Raw genomic sequence first — 26,963 nt, 5'->3', positions numbered from 1 at the left:
ACGCAGTAAAACCTCACCTATCCACTACAAACTGCCTCAACATAGCCAGGGCCACCATAGGTGCCAAATTGGACTACTGCAACGTCCTCCTATTAGGCACCTCGGCTAAAAACATTAATAGACTCCAAATCACACAGAACAACGCCTTGAGAGCTGCCCTCAATATTCCCAAGAGGGAACATATCTCCCTAGCAAGACAAAATGCCCACTGGCTCCCAGTCAAAGAGCGCATCCAGTTCAAGACCCTAACCATTACCCACAGATGCATATCCCAATCTGCCCCTAGCTACCTTACTGATCGGATACAACCAGTCCAAACAATCAGGCCCAGAAGGGACCTGTACGCAAACCAACTCTTAGTCCCTAACTTCAACAGAGTAAAAGCTGGTGGCTCGAGCTTCGAAGTCCTAGCACCAAAAGCATGGAACTCCCTACCACCCAAACTGAGAGCGGAAACATCCCTCAGTGCCTTTAGAAAAGCTCTGAAAACCACTGTGTTTAAGTGAACTCTACTGCAATGCAAATCATTTCTTTATACTGCTATACCAAAGTTCACTGTCCCATGTAACCTCGTACCCGCAACATGTCTGTAACCATGTCCACTGCCTTTCATGTTATTCGCCTGTGTTAAGTAAAACTTCGTGTAACAGCGCCACGATGCCCGTGGGCAGCTGTGCGCTCTAAAAATGCAAATAAATATAAATAAATAAATTAATAAATAAAATCAGACCACCTACTGATCTTTCAGTGTTTCCCATTTTCAGCATTTAGTTTTTACAAGATAGAGATCAATGAGTTGGTATTTTGATGGACAATATATTTTATATTGTCAGACAGCCTGTATTGGATTCCAGTATGTAGGGCCGAGATAAAGTGTGAAAAGGCTTAATCTAGAATGATTGAATCCGAGCAATTAGGTTGAGCTGGGGCATTGAACTGTTTACGCTGACCGAACTCCTCTATTTTTGCTTGTTTGTTCTTGTTCAGCAGGACAGGGTCCAATGCAGAGTCAGTAGAGAGATTCTGCTCCATGCTTGTGGACGCAATGGGAAAAGTCAGGCTAGTAGCCATGTTTTTGGTGGTTGAAGTACTTCTCAAGTTATATTTTAGACCAACCGTGTTAGACATGGGTACAGTCCGCAATATATACAGTTGACGCAATGTCTAGTGTTTCAACGTTCTCTCCTAATCCGACTGTGAGTCATCTGAGGTTACACGATTCTTATAAGTATCAAAACAGGAAAATAAGTCTTACTCACTCACTGCTCACCCCCGGTCACCCGTGGACCACCACAGACCACAAACTTGCCCACCACTTCCCAAGTGGCTTATCTGTTTTGAAAGGAACTGCTTTGGCTTCCTCTTGGTAAAACAACGTTAAAGGTCCAATGCAAAAACAAAGGAAAGGTCTGTCGAACCACCGCAGACCACACATTTGCCATTTTCCCCGCCACACAGAGAGCGGCATACATATTTTTAAAAATACATCTTCCGCTTCCTCTTGGTATGAGATTTGCTTGGTACAAATATTTAAGTTTTGGCTTTCAGGGACCTCAATAATACTCTCTTTTAGCAATTTCTTTCAAAATACACATATCACACAGTAAAGCAACAGAAGAAATATACATCTTTATAGAAACAAGTTAAAGGAAAATCATATAATTGTGGCTATATTTACACATTCTGAATGGAAAATTACAAGTCCCAGAATGCAAAATAATGCAAGTTCAAACATTTCCCGAAATTCCAGATTTTTGATACACCTAATGTTAAGAACATTTCACTAGCTACATTAAAAGCAAGCCCTTTTTGCATGTCAAGCTAGTAGACCTAATGCGTATAAATTGATCTTTAAATGGAGCTTAATTGTGTTACTTGAATTGCCTTGGTAGCATACACAGATCTGGTACTGGAGTGGTCTGGTGTCTTTTACTTGGAAATATTGCATTACACTGACAATAGACTAACCACTTGGCAACTGCGCTTTGTCCCACTCATGGCAGCTGTGAAAGTGAGCAGGTTCATCCAGCAACGTCCCAAATTGAAAAAGGGTTTGCTGCATGCATTGGGCGAAACAAAGGCAAGCATAAAAACTGCCACCCAAGAGCCAGAGAACAAGCAACCGGGACATTGGGCCTCATTACGGGTTTGGCGGTAGCCGTGCCCTTATTAAGGGGCAAAATCCAAAATGCCATTGGCTTTCAAGGGACGGAGAACCTAGATAAAATAACCTACAGCTTGCAAGTGGATGAACAGAACCTCCCAACAATCAAGTTGTAAGGCTAATTGCTGCTCTAAGTATACATATCTTTCAACGTCATATTATACATGTTTTTGTATATTTGCACTCGTCAAAGGTCAGACAAAAGAAACAAAATAAAATGTAAAAATGCCTTTTAAATATGGCATTGGCAGAGGTGAGTTTCGAAGCCAGCTTCCAAGCCACTTTACAATCAGACCTGCATCTTCTAAGTCCATGAAGTGTACCGTATCATGAAGTCACAAGCAGAATGTCAGTGAATCACAATTGGGGGACCACAACCGCTCTACGATCCTGGAAGTGGTATATAGAGCAATCAGGGCCCCATGCCTAGACTCGTAAACCAGGAGTCTCCTATCACTCTAAGGTCCTCATTGTAGCAAAAGAAGCATAACACTGGACCTGGAAAGGGAAAGGGAAAACTTATAAATGCAAAATGAGATGCTTGTGGGCCCATGATAATAGGGTTTCATAAGTGCTAACATTATATATCAAGTCTTATGTATCAGTGGTAAACAGGTTTACAAGTATCACTTAAAGGCAATGCCATGCGCTGAGCAAACATTACACCAGATAATCCAGTTGTCATGTGGAAGAAACCAGTATTCAGAACTAATATACAGTATTGTCGCAAATCCTAATGGCGCCATCATGGAATCAGTTGGCTGGATGGAAATTGGTCCGCAATTCCATTTTCTAACAGTGCTGCATGGAGCTATGGGATGGTCCGTAACCCAAGCAAGCTCATCTCTGGAAATCTTTCACTGCTCAAGCTGACACCAATCACCAAGTTCACGCTTCAGTATGAAACATGTTCATGCAATGAATACAATTTAAAAAAGGTAAAACCAGCACTAACATGTCTGCCAAAATAAAGATTAAAGGATAGGCAACAAGGCCCAAACCCAAAGAGAAAACAAGTGAGACACTGTCAGAAATGGGGGATACAATGGGACCTCCAAAGCTGCTATGGCAAATGAGTGAGGGTCATAGAGGTTTACCTTTACGCTTGGGGTACCCACCTGCATTCCAGGGACTAACATATGTTAACTGATGATTGTTGTCAGAGCGTACTTAATTTCCAAGTTTAACATCGGGCTATTTGCAAATTATCAATGCTGTTTTTTAGACAAAAAAATACCATTAGAGGGCTTCATTTTAGCTCAAAATAAAGCAAATACAACTCCCATGAGTGAGGCTGATGCCGTAGTTGATCTGGATAACATTTAAAATCATTTATCTTTTAGTAAGCAGGATGGTTCAAGCAATGGTCAATCACTTCTACCAATTGCAGAGATAAGTAATGCTTTAATTCCAGATGCACCTACTTCTGAAACAACGGAGTTAATTCAACCAATTGAAACTCATCAACCTACACTGAAAACGTCATTATACTTAATTGTTTACCAAAGGAAAAAACGACATACCCAAATGAAGCTACAAAGAAACCTAAGAATACAAAACAATTGTCCATAAATAAGAACAGTGGATTGAGAAAATGTTTACCTAACCTAAAGAACCCAGTGACTGATCCAGAGGTTGTCGCCGTTCAGTTGAACCATCAGAGGGAAAAGAACTTACAAACAAAAGGGAAAGATCACTTCTAATACTTTCAATCCAATTGAAACTATTACGCTTCACAATGACACCATATCAAGCTTGTTGGTGGAAGAGTCCCACTCTAGGAAGAAGCAACGTGACATTGATCCTGTTGATAACACAGTAGACCTTCAAAATGTGTTGACTTATTCATAAAGTGACCCTTTTTAGGATCAACAACAACAGGGCTAGGGGCGCAGGCCATTTGCAGACCCAGGACCGCCCCACCCACCAAATCGTGAGCATGGGCTAGTTTTCTTATACTCGAACCTTGCGTTTTATGTATGCCAGGGATGCAAAGTAACATGGGAGATGGGACATTGCGGGAAACAATGCACCCTGGGAAACGTAGTGCGGGCCGGACCAGGGGAATAGCGAATGCAGCTTCACATACCCCCACTAAGGGACTATGCCGTTCGGGTGGGTCCAACAACTGAGACAGAAAGTCTGCAACCAGTTGGAAACTATCCGGTTTATGAAATGTAAAGAAGTCAAAAGGCTGGAGGGTAAGAAACCAGCATAGGACCCGACGGTTGGAGTCCTTTTAAAGGGCCAGCCATCGCAGAGGGTCATGATCAGTGTGCAAGGTGAAATGTCCCCCCAACAAGTAATATATTAAGGATTCAATGGCCCACTTGATTGCAAGGCACACCTTCTCAACAGTGCTATATGGCAGTTCATGGTGCAGCAACTTCCGACGAATAAACGCAATGGGATAGAGATCGGATTCACTACCCTGAGACAGTACCACTCCAAGACAGCAACCCGAAGCATCGGCATGTATAAAGAATGGCTTGGAGTAGTCAGGGCAGTGTAGCACTAGGCAGCAGGAAATTGTAGAAACAAGGGTGTGGAAGGCCTGGATAGCCTTGTCCCGTATAACCACTGGATGGTTAGTTCAAAGGGCATCAGTAGAAGGAGCCGCAATAGTAGAAAAGTGGGGGGATGAAGCAGCGGTAGTACCTCACTAAGCCCAGGAAGGCCTGTATCTCCTTTGTGGTGGGAATCCAAAGCTTCTTTATGGCTTGGATTTTGTCAATTAGAGGTGTCATCATCCCACATCCAACAGTATAGCCCAGATATCTGGTTGTCTCTGCGGCCAATCTGGTTTTCTTTGGATTTATATAAAACCCTGCCTCCTGGAGGGCTGTGGTCACTCTCAGGAGATGGTGAAGGTGTTTTTCCCAGGACAAGTTGTAGATGATGATGTCATCTGGATAGGCAGCAGCATAGGACACATGAGGCTGTGGGACGTTATTCATTGAGGTTTGCAAGGTGGCCAGGTGCTCCATGCAGTCCAAAAGGGAGTACTGTAAACTAAACAAGAACCTGTGGGGTCAAAAAGCGGTCTTCTCTTGGTCTTCAGGTTTGAGAAGGATTTTCCAATATCCCTTAGTTAGGTCTATCATGCTCAAATACGTAGCAGAGCCCAGGTTTTTCAACAGCTCGTCTATGCGGGGCATAGCATATGCCTCAGAATGGGAAATAGCATTCAGTTGTCGAAAGTCCATGCAAAACCTTGTTGTGCCACAGGCTTCTGGACGGCACTATGATGCCCAATTTCAGCATCTCATTCTCTGGATACTTCGGCCTTTTTGGCTTCTGGTATTCGATAGGGTGAAAGCCAGATGATTTTACCTACTTCAGTCCTGATTGAGTGTTCTGCCTGGTCGGTCCTGCCAGGGATGCCGGACAAGGTGGAAACCACGGGGGCTAAAACCCAGAGTAGTTCTTTCCTTTAGGCTTCACTCAACTGGTCCCCGAGGAGTACGTAATTGATATTGATTTGGCTGCTTGGGACCAGTTGTTCTGGTACGTTGGTGGCATTCAGTACTGGGACCAGGATTTCCTTCACATATTTCAGCAGATTGATGTAATAGTTCTGCAGTGTTACTCGTCGATCTGGTTGTTCGATTTCACAATTCACTGGTCCCAATACTCTAGACTTGTAAACAAATGAATGTACCCTTACTGGTGATAAATGCTCTAAGCAATTTGTTTATATGGACAGATGCAAAATTTAGGGCCTGTCCACAAGTTTTTCCAAAGGTATGGTCTCCTAAGTAGGAGATCCAAACAAAGAGTCTGTAAATACTCGACGCTCACTGTGTTAGAAATGTGCAAAAATTAGAAAGCAATAGTTTATTTGCTAGTTGCATGAATACATAAGGTGCAAAAAGCAAAAAAACATTTGAAATACAATGTTTAAGAATTGCGACATACATGAGAAGAGTAACAATTAACAATGACTTCAAATGATGAGTGAAAGTTATGACATATACAATAAAATTATCAAAAAAACAAAAAGCAAAAAGCACTGTATATTCAATATACAATCTCTAAAGTTATTTCGTTAGCACAGTAAATATACACACTTGTGTGAACACAAAAATGCTTTGTGGCAAATCCAAAGATCAAAGTGGAAACAAAGGGGCTATAAAGTCACCCCAGTTTCTAAAAGATGTCCTAATTGGGAGATAATTCCTTATATGTGTTGGGTATTCCTTCTAAGTATAACAATAAATGTTTCAGGGTCATATGGAAAACAAGATATCTTATAGCCTACGTGGCAGAGACTGAATGGACAGAGCCTGGGACAACTCAGAACCGTTATACTCGGAATTTTCAATGAATTGCGTCCGACACCTTGTAGGGTCCGTTCCATTTGGGCCAATAGATGGTTCTCGCTGGTAGGGAATGCAAATAATACTTTATCGGATACCTTAAATGAGCATACTCAAGCAGTTTTGTTGTAGTGGTATTCTTGTTGCCCTTGTGCTCGTCCTAAATTGTCTCTGGCGAACTCACTTAAATGTCTCAAATGACCTGAGAGGATGCACACATAATCCGGTAGGTTTGTCTCTTCTCGTGTTTCCCATGTTTCCTTCAGAATCTCTAGAATGGTTTTTGGTTGCCTTCCAAACAGGAGCTCGAAAGGAGAAAATCTGGTGGAGGATTGAGGGGTGTGTCGAATAACCATTAGCACCTAGGTTAGTGCTCGGTCCCAACAAAGTCCCGTAGGTCCTGTTGCACGTCGGAGCATTTGCTTGATGGGCTTATTATACCTCTCTACGAGGCCATCCCACTGGGGGTGATGGATAGAGGTTTTCAGGTGTAAGATTCCTAGGGTTTTGCAGACCTGTTTCATAACCAGGACATGAAGTTGCTACCTTCGTCTGTGACGATTTCCTGTGGTAGCCAAACCCGTGCAAAGTAGGGCAGTAATACATCACAAACCTGTGTCATTGAGGTCCCCCTAAGAGGCAATGCCTCCGGGTACATTGTGGCATAGACCACTACTACTAATAGGTATCGATAGCCCCTGCTGCTAGGTTCCAGGGGACCTACCATATCCATCCCTATGCTCGGGAAAGGTTCCTTTATAAGGGGCAAACATTGTAAAGGGGATCTTGGGGGAATATGGGCACTTGTTTCCTGGCATATGGGGCATTCTTGACAATATTTAGCCACATCAGTGTATATGCCTGGCCAGTACAAACCCTGTAGAAGCCTCTTTTGCATCTTGTCTTTTGCCATGTGTCCACCTGTGGTGTGGTCATGGGCCAACTGGACACGGCCCTTCTGATATGATCGAGGAACTAGTAGCTGTTCCTTGTCGGTCTGATCAGCCCCTATCGTGACCCTATACAGCAGGCCCTCTTTTTCCTTGAAGTATGGGTGAGAAGGAGGTTTGTTTATAACATCCTGAATCTGTTCACATGCTCGTTTAAGGGTTTAGTCTGTTCCTGTTTTGGTCCAGAAGGACGGTAAGTGGTGTTCATGCCTCCAACCCAAGAAGACCATATCCCGAAGGTTCTCTAACCACCTGGCCTTCAGCTGTATCCTAACCGAACGGGGTTTACATAGTTTCGGAAGGGCTGAAGGGGTTAGATCAATGTCAGAAAAAGGGGCCTCTTGTAACCAATCAGTCGTGATGAGTAATTTAGAGAAACCGGGGATGTCGGTGCTGAGCAGAACTGGAGGAGGCAGGGACAGAATCACAGCAGCCCGTATTGGTATCAATGCACCATGGATCCCCAATAATATGTCTCTTGAAGGGCAGGTTCTAAAATCATCGTGCACACAATTTACCAGAATTGTTCTATTCAGACTATTGGGTTCATCACTTACTTGAGGTTGTATTGCTGTTTGCCGACTGCCACTGTCTATCATTGCTTGCGTCGGTCGGCCATCCACCGTGACTTCAATGGTGTAGGGGAGATATTTTTGGCACTATTCCTCGGTGTGCAGAACTCCAATTTCCATGGGTTCGGTTGTGACCTTCCCGGGACAAAACCCCACTCGCCACACTCAACACACTGGGGTTGTTGGGGTCTTGCTAAATGTCCTCCGGGAGTGGTCCAAACATCAGGTTTGGGTTTTGGTTCACTCTGTACCCATCTGGGTGGGCTATTACGGTTGGCAAGTGGTTCATTACCAGGTATTCCAGAGTTGGCTGCAAACACTCTTTGTAGCCCAGCCTTCTGGTAGGCAGTTGCCACATCTATAGCCTCGGATAGTGATAGGTGATGATGTTTTCAAACCCATCTTTGTATGGGTCCTGGCAAGGCCTCCACCAACTGCTCCAGGAGCACCTCGTCCCTTATGTGGGCGACCGGGCTGTACTGGTCTGGAGCCACTTCTCGGCCAAGTCCTGGAACCTATAAAAGAGCTGACATGGGCTCTCGCCGGGTTTCAGATGGGTCGCTCTGTACTGCAGTTGATAGGTTTCTTCACCCATACCCAGTCTCTCAAGTATGGTCTTCTTGAGTTCTGCATAAGGTGTATATCCTGTCAGGTTGGCGGCTTGATACGTCCCCTGCATCACCCCAGTAAGCAGAGGAGCAAGGAAGAAACCCCATCTCTGTGCAGGCCATTTGGCAACCCTGGAAATTTGTTCGAATGTCAAAAAGAAAAAACTGGGGTCATCGACGGTTTGATACTTCTGTAACACTGTGGGTGGTATGGCTAGTTGGGTTTCACTAGCAGCCACAGCTTCCCCTAGTAGTCAAAGAGCTTTCTGGCTCTGATCTTGAGCAGTGCCTTGTATTTGGAGCGCCTGCTGCAATGTCTGGCGGTCTGCCTTAGCTTGGTGCCCTTAAACCTGAATCAGCTGTTGTAGCTGCTGCTGGCCTTCTGCCAGTGCCTTGATAATGGTCTCCATAGGGGGGCATTGCCTTATCCCACCACTGCCACCACTGTGAAGATATCAGGCTGGAGATAGGGTGCCTTAACAAAATAATCCTTTATTCAGGTTGAAAAAGTGCTCACCCGAGACAGAGCTTAACGATTCTGCAAGTTCTCAGAAGTTCTCAGCAGAGTTTCTTGAGTACGGATGCTGTCTGTTCGTCCATCGGACCGGCAGCTCAGTATACCCAGTGGAATCCCTCTTCTTCCTCTCTCCACTCTTCTGCGTCTCTCTCTGTTGCTAATCCCCAGAAAAAGAACAGACACCAACATTAGTGCTCTTGTAAAGAGCCAGACTCTTCCTGACCTCCATCCAATCAGCAGGCTCCATGGACGCTGTGCTGAGTATGGTGCTCCTGCTGCCTCTGTACCATTCTTAAGGCCACAAAACCTCATCCAAGCCTAGCTCCAGCCCGGCATAACACCCAACAACAGCAGGGCTAGGGACAACCACAACTGTGAAGCAGGGCCATTTGGGGGGCCAGGACCGTCCCCTCCCACCAAATCGTGAGCATGGACTAGCTTTCTCATGATAGAACCTTGCTTGTCTTGTATGCCAGGGACACAAAATAACATGGGAGATGGGACATTGCGGGAAACGATGCACCCTGGGAAACGTAGTGCGGGGCCAGACCAGGGGAATAGCAGATGCAGCCTCACAGGACTTCAAAGATAAATTGAATGGTAATATATCTGGAGATATCTCATCCCAACATACATGGTCTCGAAGTATTTCTACAGCAATACTTGGCTATATGTTTGCATCCTCAGATATCTTTGATAACTGTACATTACGACAAGTCTTGCCCTCAGACAAGAGTAACCATTCTATACTACATCTTGAATGGGACATATCCTCTCGGGAGGATAGGTCAGGGGCAACATGCTTGCTTTGGAAGCAAGATAACACGGAGCAACACAGGTTTGATCCTGGGTCCACACTTAGAAACCTCTGGGTATTAAGCGCGTTATAAATAACCAATCATATCATATCATATCATACACATGGAAATCCCTAGATCTAAGTGTATAGATTCTTTACTAGAATAAGATGGAACCCTTGTTATGCATAAATGTCAAATGATCAGCTGGGTAATGCCTTGAGTGGATATTTGCATGCAGAATTTGATGCACATTTCTCTCCGGATACATTTTTGAAATGACCCTAAAATCTTCAAATTAATGTTTTTGATAATATTATACAGGCGAAGAAAAGGGAGCTGCAACGTAATTTAAAAACATTGGGAGTTATATCATACTAGCAGCAGAACAGAAAACTGATACTTTAAGAATGAAACTCAATTAGAAAAATTGGTTGAGAAAGCATAAAAGCCACCTAATTGAAAAGGACTGAGAGGTTGTGCTTTATTGCGCAGCTACTCATAATTGTGCAAACATTTGGAAGACCATTGCTAAGGTTGGTAGCACCCGAGTCCACCAGCCCTTAATCAATCCAATAGCTAAGTCAGTATGAATTACATACTTTAAGGCTTTATACTCTCCTATATATTCTCAGATTCTACTACCAAAATAAACCTGAATAACCCTTGCTGGTATTTTCAATTTAATAGGGAGGATTCTCTCAGCCTTATTTGGAAAGCCAAATTGTTGTGAGCACCGGGACCGGATGGCCTGTCCAATAGCTCTATTAAAAGCATCCCATTATTATGGTCTAAGATACATAATAGTTTATTAGACCAAGTCCTATCAAGTAGGCCCACCTGGCCTTCTGGGAAAATCTACCATCTAGTCCCCAAGTATAAAAATGGAGAGAGAACAAATCAGAAAAATTACCGATCAGTAGCATTGCTCGATATCTCCACTAATTTATTTTCAGCCCTAAATTTAGAACACTTGGAATGTTGGGCAAAAGAAAGAAGGAGGATGGCTATTCACCAGTCAGGATTAAAGAAAGGTGTGGGTACCTCCTTTAACAGCTTTATTTTGGATTTTCTGCAGAAAATATCTTCCAAAAAACGCAAGTCAATATATGTAGCTTTGGTCAATCTTACTATTCTTTTGACCGTATAATTGGATCATTATTATGGAAGAAGTTTCAAAGATGAGAACTCATAGACTCGATAATCTATTCAGGATTCCCAACATTAAAGACATGCTCTAAAAATACACTTTCTGCAAAGATTCGAGCCAAGTCTATAGCTCTGGTGATACAAGGAAAAGAAAAAAAATAATCGCCATAGTCACTTTTCCTTGCTACCTGCAGGGGTGTTGCTAGGGCTGTAAAAGATCCGGGTCAATCCTAATTTTGGGACTGTCGGGACTGGGGGCTAGGTAGCCTTTTTGGTTGTAACCCCTGAGCTTCTATCCCGGGGCTACAACCAAAAGACCCGGGGCAATAGCCCCCTCAGCCCCCCTCCCTCCCCCCCGCAGCAACACCTCTGGCTACCTCTAATACATTTCTACAAAGAGAAAGTGGTACCGGTATTGAATTAGGAAGCTGAGGTGATATGATATGATATGATATGATATGATATGGTATTTGTAACGCGCCTATACACAAGTGTTTCAAGGCGCGACGAGGCAGGGAGGGGGGGAAACAAGGGGAAGACAGACAAACGATCCTACTAGGCCAGGTGTCATTCAGATCGCGCAAGTGCAGAGGTAAGGGGAAAAGGAGAAAGTGCAGGGGGAGGAGGTGGGGGGGAAAGTGCAGTACAAGGTAAGTAGCGTAATAAAATAATAAATAATAATAAAAGGGCCAGCTGGTGGCAAGTGCGAGGTAAGTGCAGAGCAAGTGCTGGGAAGGGGGCTGTAGGGATGCAGTGACAGTCCCACAGTGCAGGGGGAGCCAGGGAGGCAGTGCAAGTGGAGAGTGGCTGGGCCCTGGACCGAGGTCACAGAGTGGCCCAGATGCAGGTTTAGTGCAGACTTCAGTGGGGAGTTTAGCAGGTTTAGCAGGGGAGGGGGAGAGAGAAGGCAGAAGCGAAGAGGAAGGTTTTGAGGTGCTTCCGGAACCGGAGATGGTTCTCCTCAAGTTTCAGGGAGGCAGGAAGGCTGGATTTAATAATAAAATGTTCTATGGGTACAGGTTGAAGGTTGTTTTGGAAATGTGTGTTGAATTTACCCAAATGTGTTCCAATCTAGGGTGTATGCTATGAAGTGGGTATGCTGTCCTTGGAAAAAATGCTAAATGGAAAATTGTCTGTTTATATATTAAAGTAGGTAATCCGCTGCAGGCTTTATTATTCTGCATCCTTAACCAATTATAAGGTTCTACTACAGTTCAGGAATGACTGACTTGGAAAAGATATTGTGGTGCACTACTAGATTCACTCGATTGTTAAGAAGGATGTGAATAAGAAGTTATGACGTCTTGATTAGTGTATGACAAGGGATGAGTGTATGAAAATAAGTTATTCTCTTACGTATCAAGTTTGGAAAACCTTTGACCATTGTACCATTGTATCTGGCAAAATGTCCAAACTTTGTTTGGAGAAATGTGTTCTTAAGGTTTCGATGGAACCACTTCCCGACTGATTAAGTGTTAGGAGCTTGCTTAAATATAGCAAGAAAAGAAATGACATAGGTTTTTTAAGGTGGAACACAAATTAAAACATTAAAACACCTATTAGTAGACTGTGTACTTTTCCATCAGCTGATATGCTTTCATTTTTCCCATTTTGTTTCAAATGGACATTTGTTTACACTATGGACAAGAGCTTTGGGGGTAATCAGATTTCTTTGAATTTAGCTGTTATTAGATGTTTATTACAACTATTTCCAAATGCCTATTAATTTATAGTTTTTATATGATGAACATTATAATTGCTATACATATGAAAACTCAATTATGTACAGTGAAGTTTCTATTTTGATATATAAGTGAAAAGTTTGAATCACAAGCTATATTACAATAAATAAAATAAATAACTGTTTTGTAAACTAAATCACCCATTCTAGGGGGCATACAACAGAGGTTTCTATTTAGCCATGAGAGCGAAGTAGTATTTAAGGGATTTCTTGGTACCTTTTATCCTCTCATATGGAATGCTTTCATTGAGATGTCACCCCTCAATATAATTAATGATATACGAGGAATGGCTTTTCAACACTGTTATGCAAGGTTATGAATAACAATCACTTCAGACATAAGGCATTCTATAAACAATAGAATGGTATCTCAATGAGTGCTAATATGCCCCAGTATTAGCAAAAATATTTATGCAAGAATTCGAAGAGAGGGTTCAAGACACTGGTATTTGGTCTTAAACAGTTGATTAGACCATGTACATTGATGACATGTTTCTGGCGTGGCACGATTAATTCAAACATTTCAACCAGGCCATCATGCTTTTAATAGCCATCATCAAAATATTTGACTAACAATGTAATTTTCTACAAGGTGGATTAACTTTCTAGAACTTTGATTTTTCACCATCATTTAGCTTAATCTCAACCCACGGCTGTTAGACCTTCACAATGTTCCCAATTTCTACCCTAAAGTGTTGAAGGCTTTACGATTTTTTCGTAATTTCAGCGCATTCACTGTAATTGCAGTTTGAAATATTTTAATAGAGCAGCTGATAATTTAAAACAACGGTTTATAAAAAATATATACTAGAGATGCAATCAGTTTTTTTTGTAGCCAAGTCTTGCCAATTTCCAGAAGTGATACATTAATTATTAAGAAAAAAACACCTACTCCATGCAATAATGGGAAGGGTCAGCCAGATTTAGAGTCATGTGAACACTTCAGTTATTCCACATATGGAGTCTCACTGAACTACATTGGGTGTGCGGGGTATTGCCACAGGTGTAATACCACATGTGGCAGCAATGCTTTTGTGTGGAGGTAGTCATTTTCACACAAAAGGAGGTCGTGTTCTAGAGTTTCAGTGCCAAAACCTGCAATAGTGTGATTCAGTAAAGCATGCATCATACAGAAATAATAACTACAGCATACTTTAATGTTAATGCACAACTCACACTGAGCTCCCGTGAGTCTAAAGGTTATATTAAAATATATATGGTGTGACTATCCTGTGTTACTATCTCAGAAGTGAGGCTGCGTAGTGCCTAGTGCACTCTTCAGTGCCCTCCATGCACTACTATAATCTGCCTGAGTGAGGTGAAATGGCATGCGAAGGAGCACACCGTTGGGGTTGAAATTGTCTCCTCCCCCTCACATGGTTCCAGCACTATAAGAGGCATGGGCACGTGCCCCAGCGAACACGCCCCCGGAAGTGCCTATGCAAGTGCCAGCAAGGAGCCAGCAAGTACCAGCATGGAGCCAGCATGGAGCGAGCAAGGAGCCAGCAAGGAGCGTTATGTTTGTTGGACTGCTGCTGTGAAGTTATGTGTTTGGTTTACCTGAGTCATATGGTGCGTTAAGCTGCAAGACTTGCGCTTTGTTTGAGCCACAAACTCCTGACTTGTCTTTTGTTTGGCTTTAGTTTGGACTCTGACCAGACCTTGATTGGACTTTGATTCTGATTCTGATACTTTCTGTTTCATTCAGGTTGAAATTGTCTCCTCCCCCTCACGTGGTTCCAGCACTATAAGAGGCACGGGCACGCAGCCAGGCGCACATGCCCTGGAAGTGCCTACGCAAGTGCCAGCAAGGAGCCCGTTTGCCTGTTCGCCGGTTTGCAGGCAGGCAGGCGGCTGGCTTCTGATAACACCTTATTAGCTGGTAACAAAGTTGAGGGGGAGCACTCTGAGGCCATTTGTATTTCACCCTTTGAGTTATTGTGGAAATAGAAATGAAAAATACTACAATTACTTACGCTCGTACAGGGCTAAAAACAACAAAAGAAACAAAAACGGGGGCGCGGATGTACAACGATATCTTGTCTGCGCCCCTTGTTTTCACTCCTGTCAAGGGAACTATGAGGATGGCTCTTGAGATGTCGCTTCCTCCTTCGCCTCTGTCACCGTCAAATTCGATTAGCGAATCTATGATTAATTCAACGGTGGGTGAAGTTTCACCATTATTGATGGACTCAGGTGAGAAGGCGCAAAGTTCACTGCTTGTAGAGGAAATTACACCCTACATAGATTTCGGAGTGTTAAGAAGGATTTCTGAACTCTGACCTGGTGGGGGAGAGGTTCAGAAGGCCTGCCTATTTTCTTGGAACAGGGTAACGTCTGTACAAGCCAGACCAATCAGGGTAGTGATGGTGGCGGTCAAGACTAAGTCTCAAGAGGGGTGAGGGTGACTGAAAGACCTCAATGAGCACACAAAGCAAGGACACTTACAAATTACTCCAGACAGGTGTTATATTAAAAATATAGACACATTTATTACAAGGCCTTTGTAACATCGACCATAGCAAGGAATCACAATAATATTAAAGTAAACCAACACATCACAATCAATACAATATATATACAAGACCGAGGGGTCTAAGGAGTTAGAAGCATGAAATATGTAGACCACCTAGATGTGGAGAAAAACAGGCAGTGCAAGTAATCCTTAGACCCAGTTCGACATCAGAAATACACCTAGCTCAGAGGCAGTCCAAGCCCTACGAAGAGAGGAGCCTTAGGCTCAATAGTACCAGCACATGCTGGTGCCAATGGACAAAAATAGGGTCTCTTCAAGGGTCTCTGACAGTTCAGGGAGGTGGGTGAGGCGATGAAGAACGGGTCCCCACTACTCAAGCAGGACCTCCACTTGCGGGCAGGGGCAGGTTGAGAGTGCGGGATGGAGTCGCTGTTTCGCAACAGCGGTAGAAAAGAAATGGGCTCCTGCACTAGGGGCCACCGGTTGGGGTAGGGACCACTCACCGTTCCCCGACGCAGGCAGACCCAGACTTCGCCAGTTCAGTTCACGTTGCTGGCAGGTTCAGATGCAGCAATCAGGACGTCTTGACACTGTGTAGATTCCACAGTAGCAGGATTCAGGGTTGAGGGGGGTCACAAATGCAGCGAATGTGCACAGGTCGTTACCACAGCAGGGCAACACGGCAACTGCGTTTACTCTGGTCCGGGAGCACTCATCTCACTTCAGACCTGGGAATGCCAAGTGTACGAAATTCGGTGTGAGGGTGCTGTGGACACAGAGCTAGCAGTAGGCCAAGTTTGGAGGGCTTCCCTGAAACGGCGGCGGTGAAAGAGCAAACGTCCTGTGTAAGCTGGACAGCCCACTGGTTGTCCCAGGGACACTTCCAGAGAGGCTTACTTGCAGGGTTTGATGAAGATGCCGAGAATAGTTCGTCCCACTATTCCAATGGTTCGAAGCACCTTCGCAGACCTTCTAGGACGATCAGCTACAGAGGGTCTCGCAGGACGACAGCGGGCTCATGGTGCCAAACCTTCCAGTGGCTCACCAGCGGTTCGCCGGCTCGGCTTCTTGTTGCAGGATACTTGGCTCCTTATCCTTTGTTCGGTGTGAACTCAGGAGACCGACATGGTAGTGGTGTTTTCAGACTCCTCTTATCCAAAGTTTCCTTCGCGCCAAAACGGAGAGGACCCAATGGGAGATCTGCTCACAAACACTCACTCCATGCGTGGACCAATCACAGACCACGATGGTCCCAGGCATTCAGGACACTCCAGACTCTCTGGCACCCAGGAAGTGCATTGGGAACAGACAACCCAGCCCAAATCCTGGAGGCACACACACAAGGCATGCAGAAGCCCACGAAAGCTTTGTGTTTCGCGGGAAAGTGCATGACCAAATAAGGACTGACCCGGGTCGGCTCGACCTGGGGAAGGTGAAGGGGCAAGATGGCCAAAGGAAAGGACAAAGAACCGCGTGGCATAGCCATTTTGGAGCCAGGCCACCTATTTGTGCCAAACGCGGTAAGCGGGGACAACATGGCAAAAAAGGGTTCAAAACATAAAATACATGATAGCTGCCACCAGTCCTGTCCGTGACACATCTGCACAGTTCGAGATAAGTCCAGCGAGAGTTTATGGGGCCTTGACAATGACTAGAGACCCAAGAGTGCGGTAAAGTAAGTTACATTGCACTCTTGTTACATGTTGCACAAAAGCTGCAACATGAGGAAAGGACTAAGGGAAACGAAGTCTCCCAGTACTGACTGTCTTAAGGGCATGTCAGTTTCCCCATAAGAATTGAGCGAAAGCCCAGAGGAGTGCGCGGAGGGCTGCGCTTCTCTGTCAAAGTTTAGATCAGGGTGTAAAACAGCAGCAAAAAGTTTGGGGGTTGACACATGAATGGAAAATTACATTCAAATATGAAATCTTTCCTAACACAGAGTTGTCAATGCTGAATATGGGAGGGGTTCCTCTCCACACAAGACCCCCTCTTCCTCCGGTCTATCCTGAAAACTCGCTAATGGCTCTGTCGCTATATCCGATGGCCCGGGAAGCCAATTGGGAAGTAACATCAGCTCAGAAGGAACAAAGAAGTTCCGGGGAGAATTGGAATGAGGGGCTGTGTGTGAACGTTAATGCCCAAATACTCTCTGAACTTCAATTGCACTCAGCTTTGCTAAGACATCTAATTGAGTCAGTTGATGAACAAATATACATGGAAGAAGGTTGTGAGAAGATTACATTTGATTCAAGAGGCACCAATACGATGCCTGTAAAAGTGCTGGGAGAGGATCCATCGGCTAAAATTGGAGATCCACAAATATTTCCCTCACCACTAGCTAAATTAGGAAATACTCCACTAAACACAAAGGGGAAGGGACAGATTCCAGAAATAGGAAATGTCACAATAATTCCTCCAGGTAATCATGTAGACTTTAGAAGTCTTTCTCCTGTATCCTATGCTTGGATTTTTGGTGCTGGGACTACCTCGCATCCTGGAGCATCGGGGAGGTTAATACTGAAAATGGAGCCACCCGCTTCTGTATACAAGATACCCAAGTCTCAAATCCAATTAAGGCCCCTCTCGGGAAAGTGACTGATCTACCCACCACATTGCCAGACCAGGTAGAGGGAGAGGTCTCTGGTATTGAGGTTATTATTAGAAAAGTAATGAAGCAGTTGTTAATTGAGTAATCAGCTGAGGTATTGAAGTAAATCCAATCTCCAGTGAGAGTTGGGACTAATCTGCCTAAAGCAGGAAGTCGGTTGACACTTCGTTACAACGCTTCTCAACTAAAAGGGTGGTGGCATTTAATAGTATTACACTTGATGCAAACACTGGTCAGGGGAATGGAGCCAGACACTTTGCTTGATATAATTTGAATCATTTGGAAGGGAATAAAATAGCTCAGCAGATTGAGCGCTCACTGCTGCGATCTGAGCGTGATCTGCAGGTCACAGGTTCAAATCCCGGCAAGGCCAACTCAGCCTTTTGTTCTTCAATAAATGAGTACCAATTTGGGTTGGGTGATATTGTATGTAAATATGTGCTCTGTAAATCGCTTTGGATTAAGGCGCTATATAAATAACACATCATTATCACTGTGTGCGCATTTAATAGAATACTCTCTTATATGTTTACAAGAAACCTGGTTTACATGTTCTCATGTGATTGACGGTTATGATTGCTACTCTGAACTCGCTATACATGGGCCTTTTGGATGCCCAGCTGGTGGTCTCTTAATTGCCGTGAGAAATGGTAGCGATATTAGTTTACTTAAATGTAATAGTGTTGCTCAGGGAATTTTGGAACTGGTGCTGGAAGTCAAATGTGACAAAAGTACTTTTGTGATTCTACTGTTCAATGTGTATTGGTCACCTAAAAATAACTTACGTGAAGCACTAGATAAAATGAATGCATTTATAGCAGAGCAAATGGTTGTATACAATGGTCTGCAAGTTGTTGTCGTAGGAGATTTAAATGCTGATATAAAACACGCTTTTGATTCAATTTCCGTCCAGAGCAATGGGAAGATTGGCGTGAATGTTATCTCTGATAACAGGAGGGAGGCAACTTTTGAGTATGAGAATCAAGGAGGCAGGAAACAGGTCCAAGGGAAATTGTGGTCCACACTCCTTGGTGACTGGGGCCTATCCTCTGCTGTGGAGATTAGTGAGGGCCATGGGCATCAATTTACATGGTGTGACAGCATTTATTCGTCAGTCATCGATTACATCTTTATGTCGCAATATTTAATAGAAGCAGCACTCTCATTTAAGATACTACAGACAAAGCTGAGCGATCATAACATGTTAGAAGTTGTATGGGACATGGCGCCCAATGTAAAAGGTCGATCAATGTACAATGAAACACTGATGGTAAATGTATCGAAAACCAGACTAAAATGGCATCCTGAAGATATAATGAAGGTAAATAAGTTGTTTCTTAAAGAAGACCTTGAAACAACCATTTACGAAAAACGCTCTCTATATAGTCAAAATTACTTTGTGCAACACATAGGGGACACATTTAAATCAATATCAACTAGAAGGGTAAAACCTGAATTATTAGTGGTCCGACATAAACACAGCTGTGATAGTATAGTAAGGCAAAAGAAAAACGATTGCAATAAAGAGATTAGACATCTAAAAAATTCTGACTTAAATGTATAAGTGGGGTAAAAAAGCTAAAACAAAAACAAAAAAATTGGCTGAAAGGATACAGAATACTCCTATCAAGCGGCTTGTGAAGCCATGCTTAAGGCATTTAAGGATGGCACTTCTAGAAACTTTTGGCAACTGATACACTGGATCAAATCTTCCCAAGGCTGTGTCCAATCCAATCCGATACCGGAACAGATCTGGTCTGTTTGTTTGTTTATTTGTTTGTTTATTTGTGTTCTGCACCAGACCCGAGGGTATCAGGGAGCAGCAGTTACAGGAAGATGCACAACTTTTGTGCATCTTCCTGTAAAAATAAGCTATTTTGGTCACATTTATGAGACCAGGGTCCTCATTATAACATTTGCGGAATGGGTTAACGGGCGCCGCTAATGGTAGCGGACCCGTTAAACCCATTCCGCAAAATGGCAAGGTCCCCTCGCAGTTTTACCAGACGTGCAGAGCGGGTCCCACGAGGGGACCAGGGAGCTAACAATGGGCCAGTCGTAATCGGCCCGTTGTTAGCTCCCTCCCCCATTCCCATTGAGCCCTATGGGGGCTCAAATGGGAATGGGGAAGGTCCGGGCCAGGGTTCCCTGTAGGAGGAATTACCGGGCCCTCCAAACTCGGAATGGCCCGGTAATTCCCCATTCAGGGAACCCGGACAAGGACCCGATTTTGGAGGCGGCCATGCCGTAAATTGCAGCATGGCTACCTCCAAAGTCGTAATGAGGCCCCAGGTCTTCCCCCAATACCTGGAATAATATTTTAAAACTGGTATGGGACTTTAATTTCACAGTCGATGAAATAGAGATGCAAATTAGACGGGCTAGCTCGTCTCGAGCTGCCGGCCCAAATAATCTGTCAAACGCTCTCTTGAAGGGTGATCCAGGGCTTTGGGGCAAGGTCTTATATTTTCTTTTTTAAGACATTATTAGAATTAAAACTATACTAGTTTCTTGTCATTATTCATATATAATTGCCATCTATAAAAAAGGGTGACAGAAAACTTCTGAAAAATTATCGCCCAATAGCCATCTTAGATGCAGACTCAAAAAATGTTGCCGGCTTAATACTAAACAAAATAACCAACTGGTTACAGCAAAATCCCAAATTGTCAGCTCAACAATTTGGCTTCAGGAAGAAGACAGGGACAGAAGTGGGCGGTCTTTTGCTCGTAATCTTACAACAAAGAGCTTGGAAGGCCGGCTCCACTCCAATCTACTTAGCTTCAGTAGATCTATCTATGGCCTTTGACTCAGTGGACACGGATACATTATGTGAAAAAAAATGAAAGCTATGGGAATGCCGGGCAATATCATTTTGATTCTTATACACCTTCATGAGGATTCTCATTTTCAAGTAAGGCTGAATATGGATGGCCTATTGTCATCTCCTATTAAAATAGCCAACGGGTTAAGGCAGGGGTGCATATGTGCCCCTGCCCTGTTTAACCTTTATGTATCTGACGCCGGAGAGTGTCTGGATGAGGCTGCATTTATTCCTCCTCAAATAGAAGGTAGGACAGTAGCTTGGAGCGCATACGCAGATGACTACTTACTCATTGAGCAGTCTGCAAAGGGAATTCAATATATGATATCTGCCTTTAATAATTATACAGCAAGAAACCATCTATGTATCAATGCTAATAAAACAGTCATCATGAAGCTAACTAATCATAAAGCACGAAAGGGATATGCATGGTTTATTAACCACAGTAAATTAGAGGTAAAAAGCTTGATGAAATATTTGGGCTTCCCAATTTTCGATCAGTGCAAGAAATACCAATATTTAGACTACCTTACACAAAAAATAAATCTACAAATTAATCAAATGAGAAAGGTAGAGCATAAGTTTGATAAACACTCTATTCATCCCTTTTTGAGATACTATACCATGAAATTAGTACCAAAGATAAAGTATGGTCTCTAAATATTACCGGATGGCGTAATTTCTGAGCTACCAAGATTGGAAGCTAAAGTATGGAAAACCATAATCTATTGGCTTCCAAAATCGGTTCCACTTCTAACTATCCGATATGAGTTGGGTATGTTATCATGGGAGCATTGGGTCATTTAGTGCAAATTATTGCTATACAGAAGATTGGTGTACGATTCAGGGGATAACTTCTATAGAATACTGGGGTTTGGCCTTAAAAGTGATAACACTAAAATAATGCTACTGTTGAACCTACAGTGGTATGCTCGAATACCCTGTTAAATCTGGGCTTGTCAGTTAAAGTTCTAATAGAAAATCCCCTTCGAGTGAAGAAATTCCTTCAATTTACGGACTGGGCTGCTATCATGGATAACCTTGTCTCCAACAAGCTGTTTACCCAATTGGTTACATTTCAGAAGCAATTGGGTCAACCAGAAACTTATCTAAGTAGATAGCCAATTAAAAGAAAGCAGAATGAATCGATGAGGTTTTGTTTTAATGTCTGTCCTACGGGAGAAATTCTAGAAATAAGAGCAACTAGAACCTCCTATGAAGTGGTAAATCCTTTATTCCTATGCAGATTCTGTGGTCATCAAACAGAAAGAGAAACATTAAGACATCTCTTACTACAATGCAACACCCTATTGGCGGATTGGATAGAGTACTTTAAGCAATTTACATATACTCTTGAATGGGTGGATTCGGATCGATTACGGTGGGAAATGATGCATGGGTCCTCGATGTCTCTTAAGATGGCTGTGGTACGTTTCTTGTCTTTGATATGTGGAGTTCTAACATCCAAATAGGAAAGTTCCCATAATGCAAGCTATTTTACTGCATAGTAAAAAAAAATCTGATAAAAGTAAAGTGGAACTGTATGGGGGCTCACTTGGTTATAACACTGTGGGGAACTGTGAAATATCTGTGTGTATTGACATAAACAATAGAGAAATAATGTATCGAGTAGGAAGAAAATTGTTGAGAAAAGTTTCCTGTTCTCCAAATATTAGCAAAATTACGTATGATAGAACTGGTCTTATCATTTTTAATGTATCCAATAGTATTTTTTGCTTAGAGTTATAATAGGAAATATGTATGACTTCTTTTGTAAGTAATCAATCTTTTTTGCACATGCATTGAATTGTATTTCTTTTAAAAGGTGTTTTAACTGAATTTGAAATTGTATTTTAGTGTTTTTCTATTTTTGTAAAGGTTTATTTACAAACCAAATGCAAATAAAGTAATAAAAAAAAGACTATAAACCACCAATAAATAATCTTCAACAATCTATTTTAAAACATCGGACATTTTTGAAAAGCTGACTTGGAAATTAAGGAATTCACCAAATATCCTCCACGGTTTGCTTTCGAATACAAAATAAAACATTGAAGAAGTGATAATGAAATTGCATATCATTAATACCTATTATTGTACAATCATTCCTATTATTGTACATTCATTAATGACATGGAAATCAACTGGAATACTCCCTTGCCTTGATTGCTTACATTTTAACAATATATTGAAAGGAGCTGACTTTAATCATGAGCAGACACATGATGTTGTAAGATTATTCAGTAGGCTTAAATCCATTTGTGGCGTTTATGCTATAATGTCTATCTGGATTATAGAATGTCAGTGAAATTGAGGATATGAGAAAGGATTAACAAGCATAAATATGTCATCAGAACGCATGATAATAAATCATCAATAGCACAACATTTTAATATGCACAACATCCATTACCACAGCGCAGGTTCAGAATTTTGGAACTTGTTAAAGAACATTTCAGCGGGGGAGACACATTGAAATTATTAAAAAATTAATAATTTGTAATATGGAAAATAAACTCCATTGCCTCTCGATGGTTCACTGAAGTGATGCCATGGAGGATATTCAATAATCAAAACCCATTTAGCTGAACTGGTCATTTTTAAAAGAAAAGTTGGAAGACATCTGTTGCCATGAAGTCATGCCTCTGCCATTAGGAATCACAGATACTTATTAGAAGCAAAATTAAAGTTTTTCATTCCATGGCATGTTGGCAGGTGAGAAAATGCTGCCCACGATCAGCTGCAGAAAAAGTCTGAATCAACCCAATTTAATAGTGTTTGTTATTAATGGTTAAGATTATTTATAATATGCAGAAGTAGTTCGATACATTTCGTCCACTCGATACGAAGTAGAATTCAATTTGTTGAATACTATTAGGGACTCTTTTAAATGGTATTGTTAATTTGATTTAGAATGAAATAAGATTCTGCTTTGATATGCAGTCAGAATTGATAGTAGATTATTTTGTTTTGTACTATAGCCCACTTCATAAAGGAACAAGCTAAGTTTGGAAATATACTGTGAAATTATTCATTGAGATGTGGGCTAAACGAAATATTGTTTTGTCAAAACAATCGGAACAAACCTATGGAATAAATGTATTGAATATGAAACAAGATATTTAATCTCTGATGTTAATTTGAAAGCAAGTGATGGGTAAAATGTTTGCCTTTATCCCCTTTGTGCACTTTTATTGTCATCAATATTATTGTTTAAAACACTTGACATGACCGTTACCAAGAATAACTGGCGTTACACAAAGTAATTGCAAACATCTAATAATTTTTTCCACACTCATAACAAATGTTCTTTGATACATGGTCTCCTACTTGAAGAAACCGTAAAGGGTCTTTTTAAATCAAATGCTTCATTCACCTTTACTGCATTGTGACAATTTCGTAACAACAACCCTACATTTATTCCCCATTTAATATTTAAATGAAAGAAATGAATATATAATCACTTACTCTTTTAAACTGTTCTTGAAATCCGCAAAGCCCAGCTCCTTTGTACCATTTTGTAGGGCTTTTTGTACATCTGAAATCCGTTCTTTTTTCAGTTTAAGCTTGAATAATGTCCTGTTGTAGCTCTAAAAACAACAATACAAATATAAATGTATGGAAAAGTACACAGATGTCTGCTATTATTTTATGTAAAACCTGAAGTGGAATGTATGTGGAAGTTTAAGAACATTCCAATTTTGCTTCAAACATAATACTTTGAACATAGTTCAAACATAAACTGCATACAAAAAGAATTTTATGTATGCAGTTTAGTAGATATTCACAATAGCACAATATTATGCAAAAGATGCTTGGGAAACTGGACCTTTAATACACATTAGTGAATATCCCACAACGCCATAATGTAGTGGTCTTCAAAAAGCAAGTCCTCTGGTATGATATGAAATCATATAATATAATATTTTGATTATAGTGCGCCCATACACAAGTGTTTCAAGGCGCGACGATGCAAGGGAGGGGGGCAATGGAGGACAATACAACGATCTTACACGGCCCAGTGACATTGAGTTCGAGCAAGCGCAGGGAAAGGGGAGGAGGAGAGTGCAAAGGGCAGGGTAGGAGTGGGAAGTGCTGAACATGGGAATAGAACAACAGAAGTAGTGCAGCCGCCAGCAGGTGGCAAGTGCAAGAGATAAGCACAGACGACTGGTGGCTAATAAGTGCAGGTAAGGGGACTGTAGGGTTGTAGATACAGACCCAAGTGCAAGGGTTGCCAGGAGGTAGAGCAGGTGTGCAGCTGGGTGGGCAGGGATCTGGGCCCAAATTCAGGGGGTAGCCATGTGCCCAGTGCAGTTAACAGACAGAGATCAGCAGGGGAGAGGACCAGAGAAGGCAGAAGCAAAGAGGAAGGTCTTGAGGTGTTTCCTGGAACTGAAGATGGTTCTCCTCAAGTTTCAGGGAGGCAGGGAGGCTGCTCCAGAGGGAGGCCCCAGCCAAAGAAAGAGATCTACCACCAACTCGTTGCTTGGAGAAGTGACTGACCCTGAGGGAGTTAGAGGTGGAGGAGTGAAGATCTCGAGAAGGATGATATTTAGGAAGAGAGAGTCGAAGGTATTGCAGACCCAGGCCCCAGAAGGCCTTGTGGACAATGCATAGGGCCTTGAACTTAATTCTTGCAGCCACTGAGAGCCAATTAAGAGATATTAGGGCTGGAGAGATGCGATCCTGGGCTTGAGGCCAAGGACAAGTCTTGCAGTCCTGTTCTGGATGAGTTTCAGAGGACGGAGAGTAGAAGCAGGCAGATTTAGAAAGAGGCTGTTGCAGTAGTCCTACCTAGAGAGAACCAGAGCTCTAGAGACAGTGAGCTTCTGGGGGAAGGTGAGGAATGGAAGAATACCTCTGAAGAGGTCAAGTTGGTAGTTTGACTTCTTAGAGACATCAGAGATGTGAGGAGAAAAGGAAAGTCTGGCGTCGAAAATGACCCTGAGGTTCATAGCCGCACAGGTGGGAGCAGGAAGAGGGCCAAGAGAGGCCAGCCAGAGAGTGACAGGAAAGGAAGGTGCAGGTGTACCGATGAGGAGGATCTCCGTTTTACTAGCATTAAGGCAGAGGTTGTTGGCTGCACACCACTCCTCGATTGCAGACAGACAGTTAGAGATGTCAGAAGGAGAAGAGGTGGCAGAGGGGAGCCTGAAACCGAGCCGAGTGTCATCCGCATAGCACTGAAAGTTGGAGCACAGAGCGGCAAAGCGGTGGGCGAGAGATGCCAGGTATTGTTTGAAAAGCCAGGGAGAGACGTTAGACTGCTGGAAAACACCACAGATAGAGAGTGAGATAGAGGAAAGGAACTACCCAAATTGGACCTGGGAGGGTTGGTTGGAGAGGAAAGAGGTCAGCCAGGCCAAGGGCTGATTGGTGATACCCAGGTTATCATGGAGGCGGTTGAGCAGGATGGCATTGTTGACCATGTCAAAGGCAGAAGAGAGATTGAGTAAGATGAGGACAGAGGGTAGATTAGAATCAAGGTTAAATAGTTGTGTGTCCTCACAGATGTCCAGGAGAGCCATTTCCGTGCTTCTGGCTGCTCTACAGCCAGACTGATGGTCATTTCCCCCCCTTGCACTTCCCCCTTCCCTCTCCCCTGCACTTGTGCATTCTCAATGTCATTGGGACTAGTAAGATTGTTGTTTTTGTTCTCTCTTGTTCCCCTCCCTTACCTCGTCATGCTCTGAAACACATGTGTATGAGCGCGATACAAATAAAATATCAATATCAATGGAGACTCTTAGGGAGAACTCTCAGAAATGTGCTAATTCTCTCTAACTTAGAGACCCCCAGCAACTTTGCTGGATTTTGAGGACTTGATTTATTTAAGCTGGAGAGAGTGAGACCCTTTTTCCAACTCTCTCAAGTATTTTAATGTGATTTTGTCCACTGTGTTTCTTTTGGTTGTGGAGTCTGACAAACTCCATAGGCATCATCTTTTACATTGTGTCACACAGCACCTTCAGTGCAGTGGCACAGGGAAGTCTTTCAGATTTCCCTGACGTTTAAATACCTTCTCTTGGATAAACTACTGTTTCCAAGAGCAGTAAAGTGAAATTGACTTTACTTACATTTGTAACTTTCTAGACCCAGCACACACTATCTTACAATCGGGTGCTGGAGGGGGTTAATTAGTATCCCCTTTGTCTAGCTTCTCATGTAACATTTTTATGTTACCCTTTCCTCACTGACTTGCTTGTGGCAGTGGTTTACTTTTTACTGCCATTATG

The 26,963-nt window shown here is 42.8% G+C and overlaps 1 protein-coding gene across 4 annotated transcripts in view; it reads right to left on the bottom strand.

Annotated features, from left to right (window-relative positions):
- The window catches only part of LOC138472450 (polycystin-2-like protein 1), a 2,384,383-nt gene that overhangs the window by 482,292 nt on the left and 1,875,128 nt on the right, over positions 1-26,963 (bottom strand). For all 4 annotated transcript variants that reach the window (XM_069610623.1, XM_069610624.1, XM_069610625.1 and 1 more), the window contains one exon: positions 24,193-24,314. In XM_069610623.1, coding sequence (XP_069466724.1) covers positions 24,193-24,314 — 122 coding nt within the window. The remainder of the gene's footprint in view (positions 1-24,192; positions 24,315-26,963) is intronic.

This window comes from Ambystoma mexicanum, chromosome 8 (genome assembly GCF_040938575.1).
Source record: "Ambystoma mexicanum isolate Mex_15411 chromosome 8, UKY_AmexF1_1, whole genome shotgun sequence".
Classification (NCBI taxonomy): Eukaryota; Metazoa; Chordata; class Amphibia; order Caudata; family Ambystomatidae; genus Ambystoma; species Ambystoma mexicanum.
Note: the sequence above shows the minus strand (reverse complement) of the source record. Positions and strands in the feature narration are given on the sequence as shown.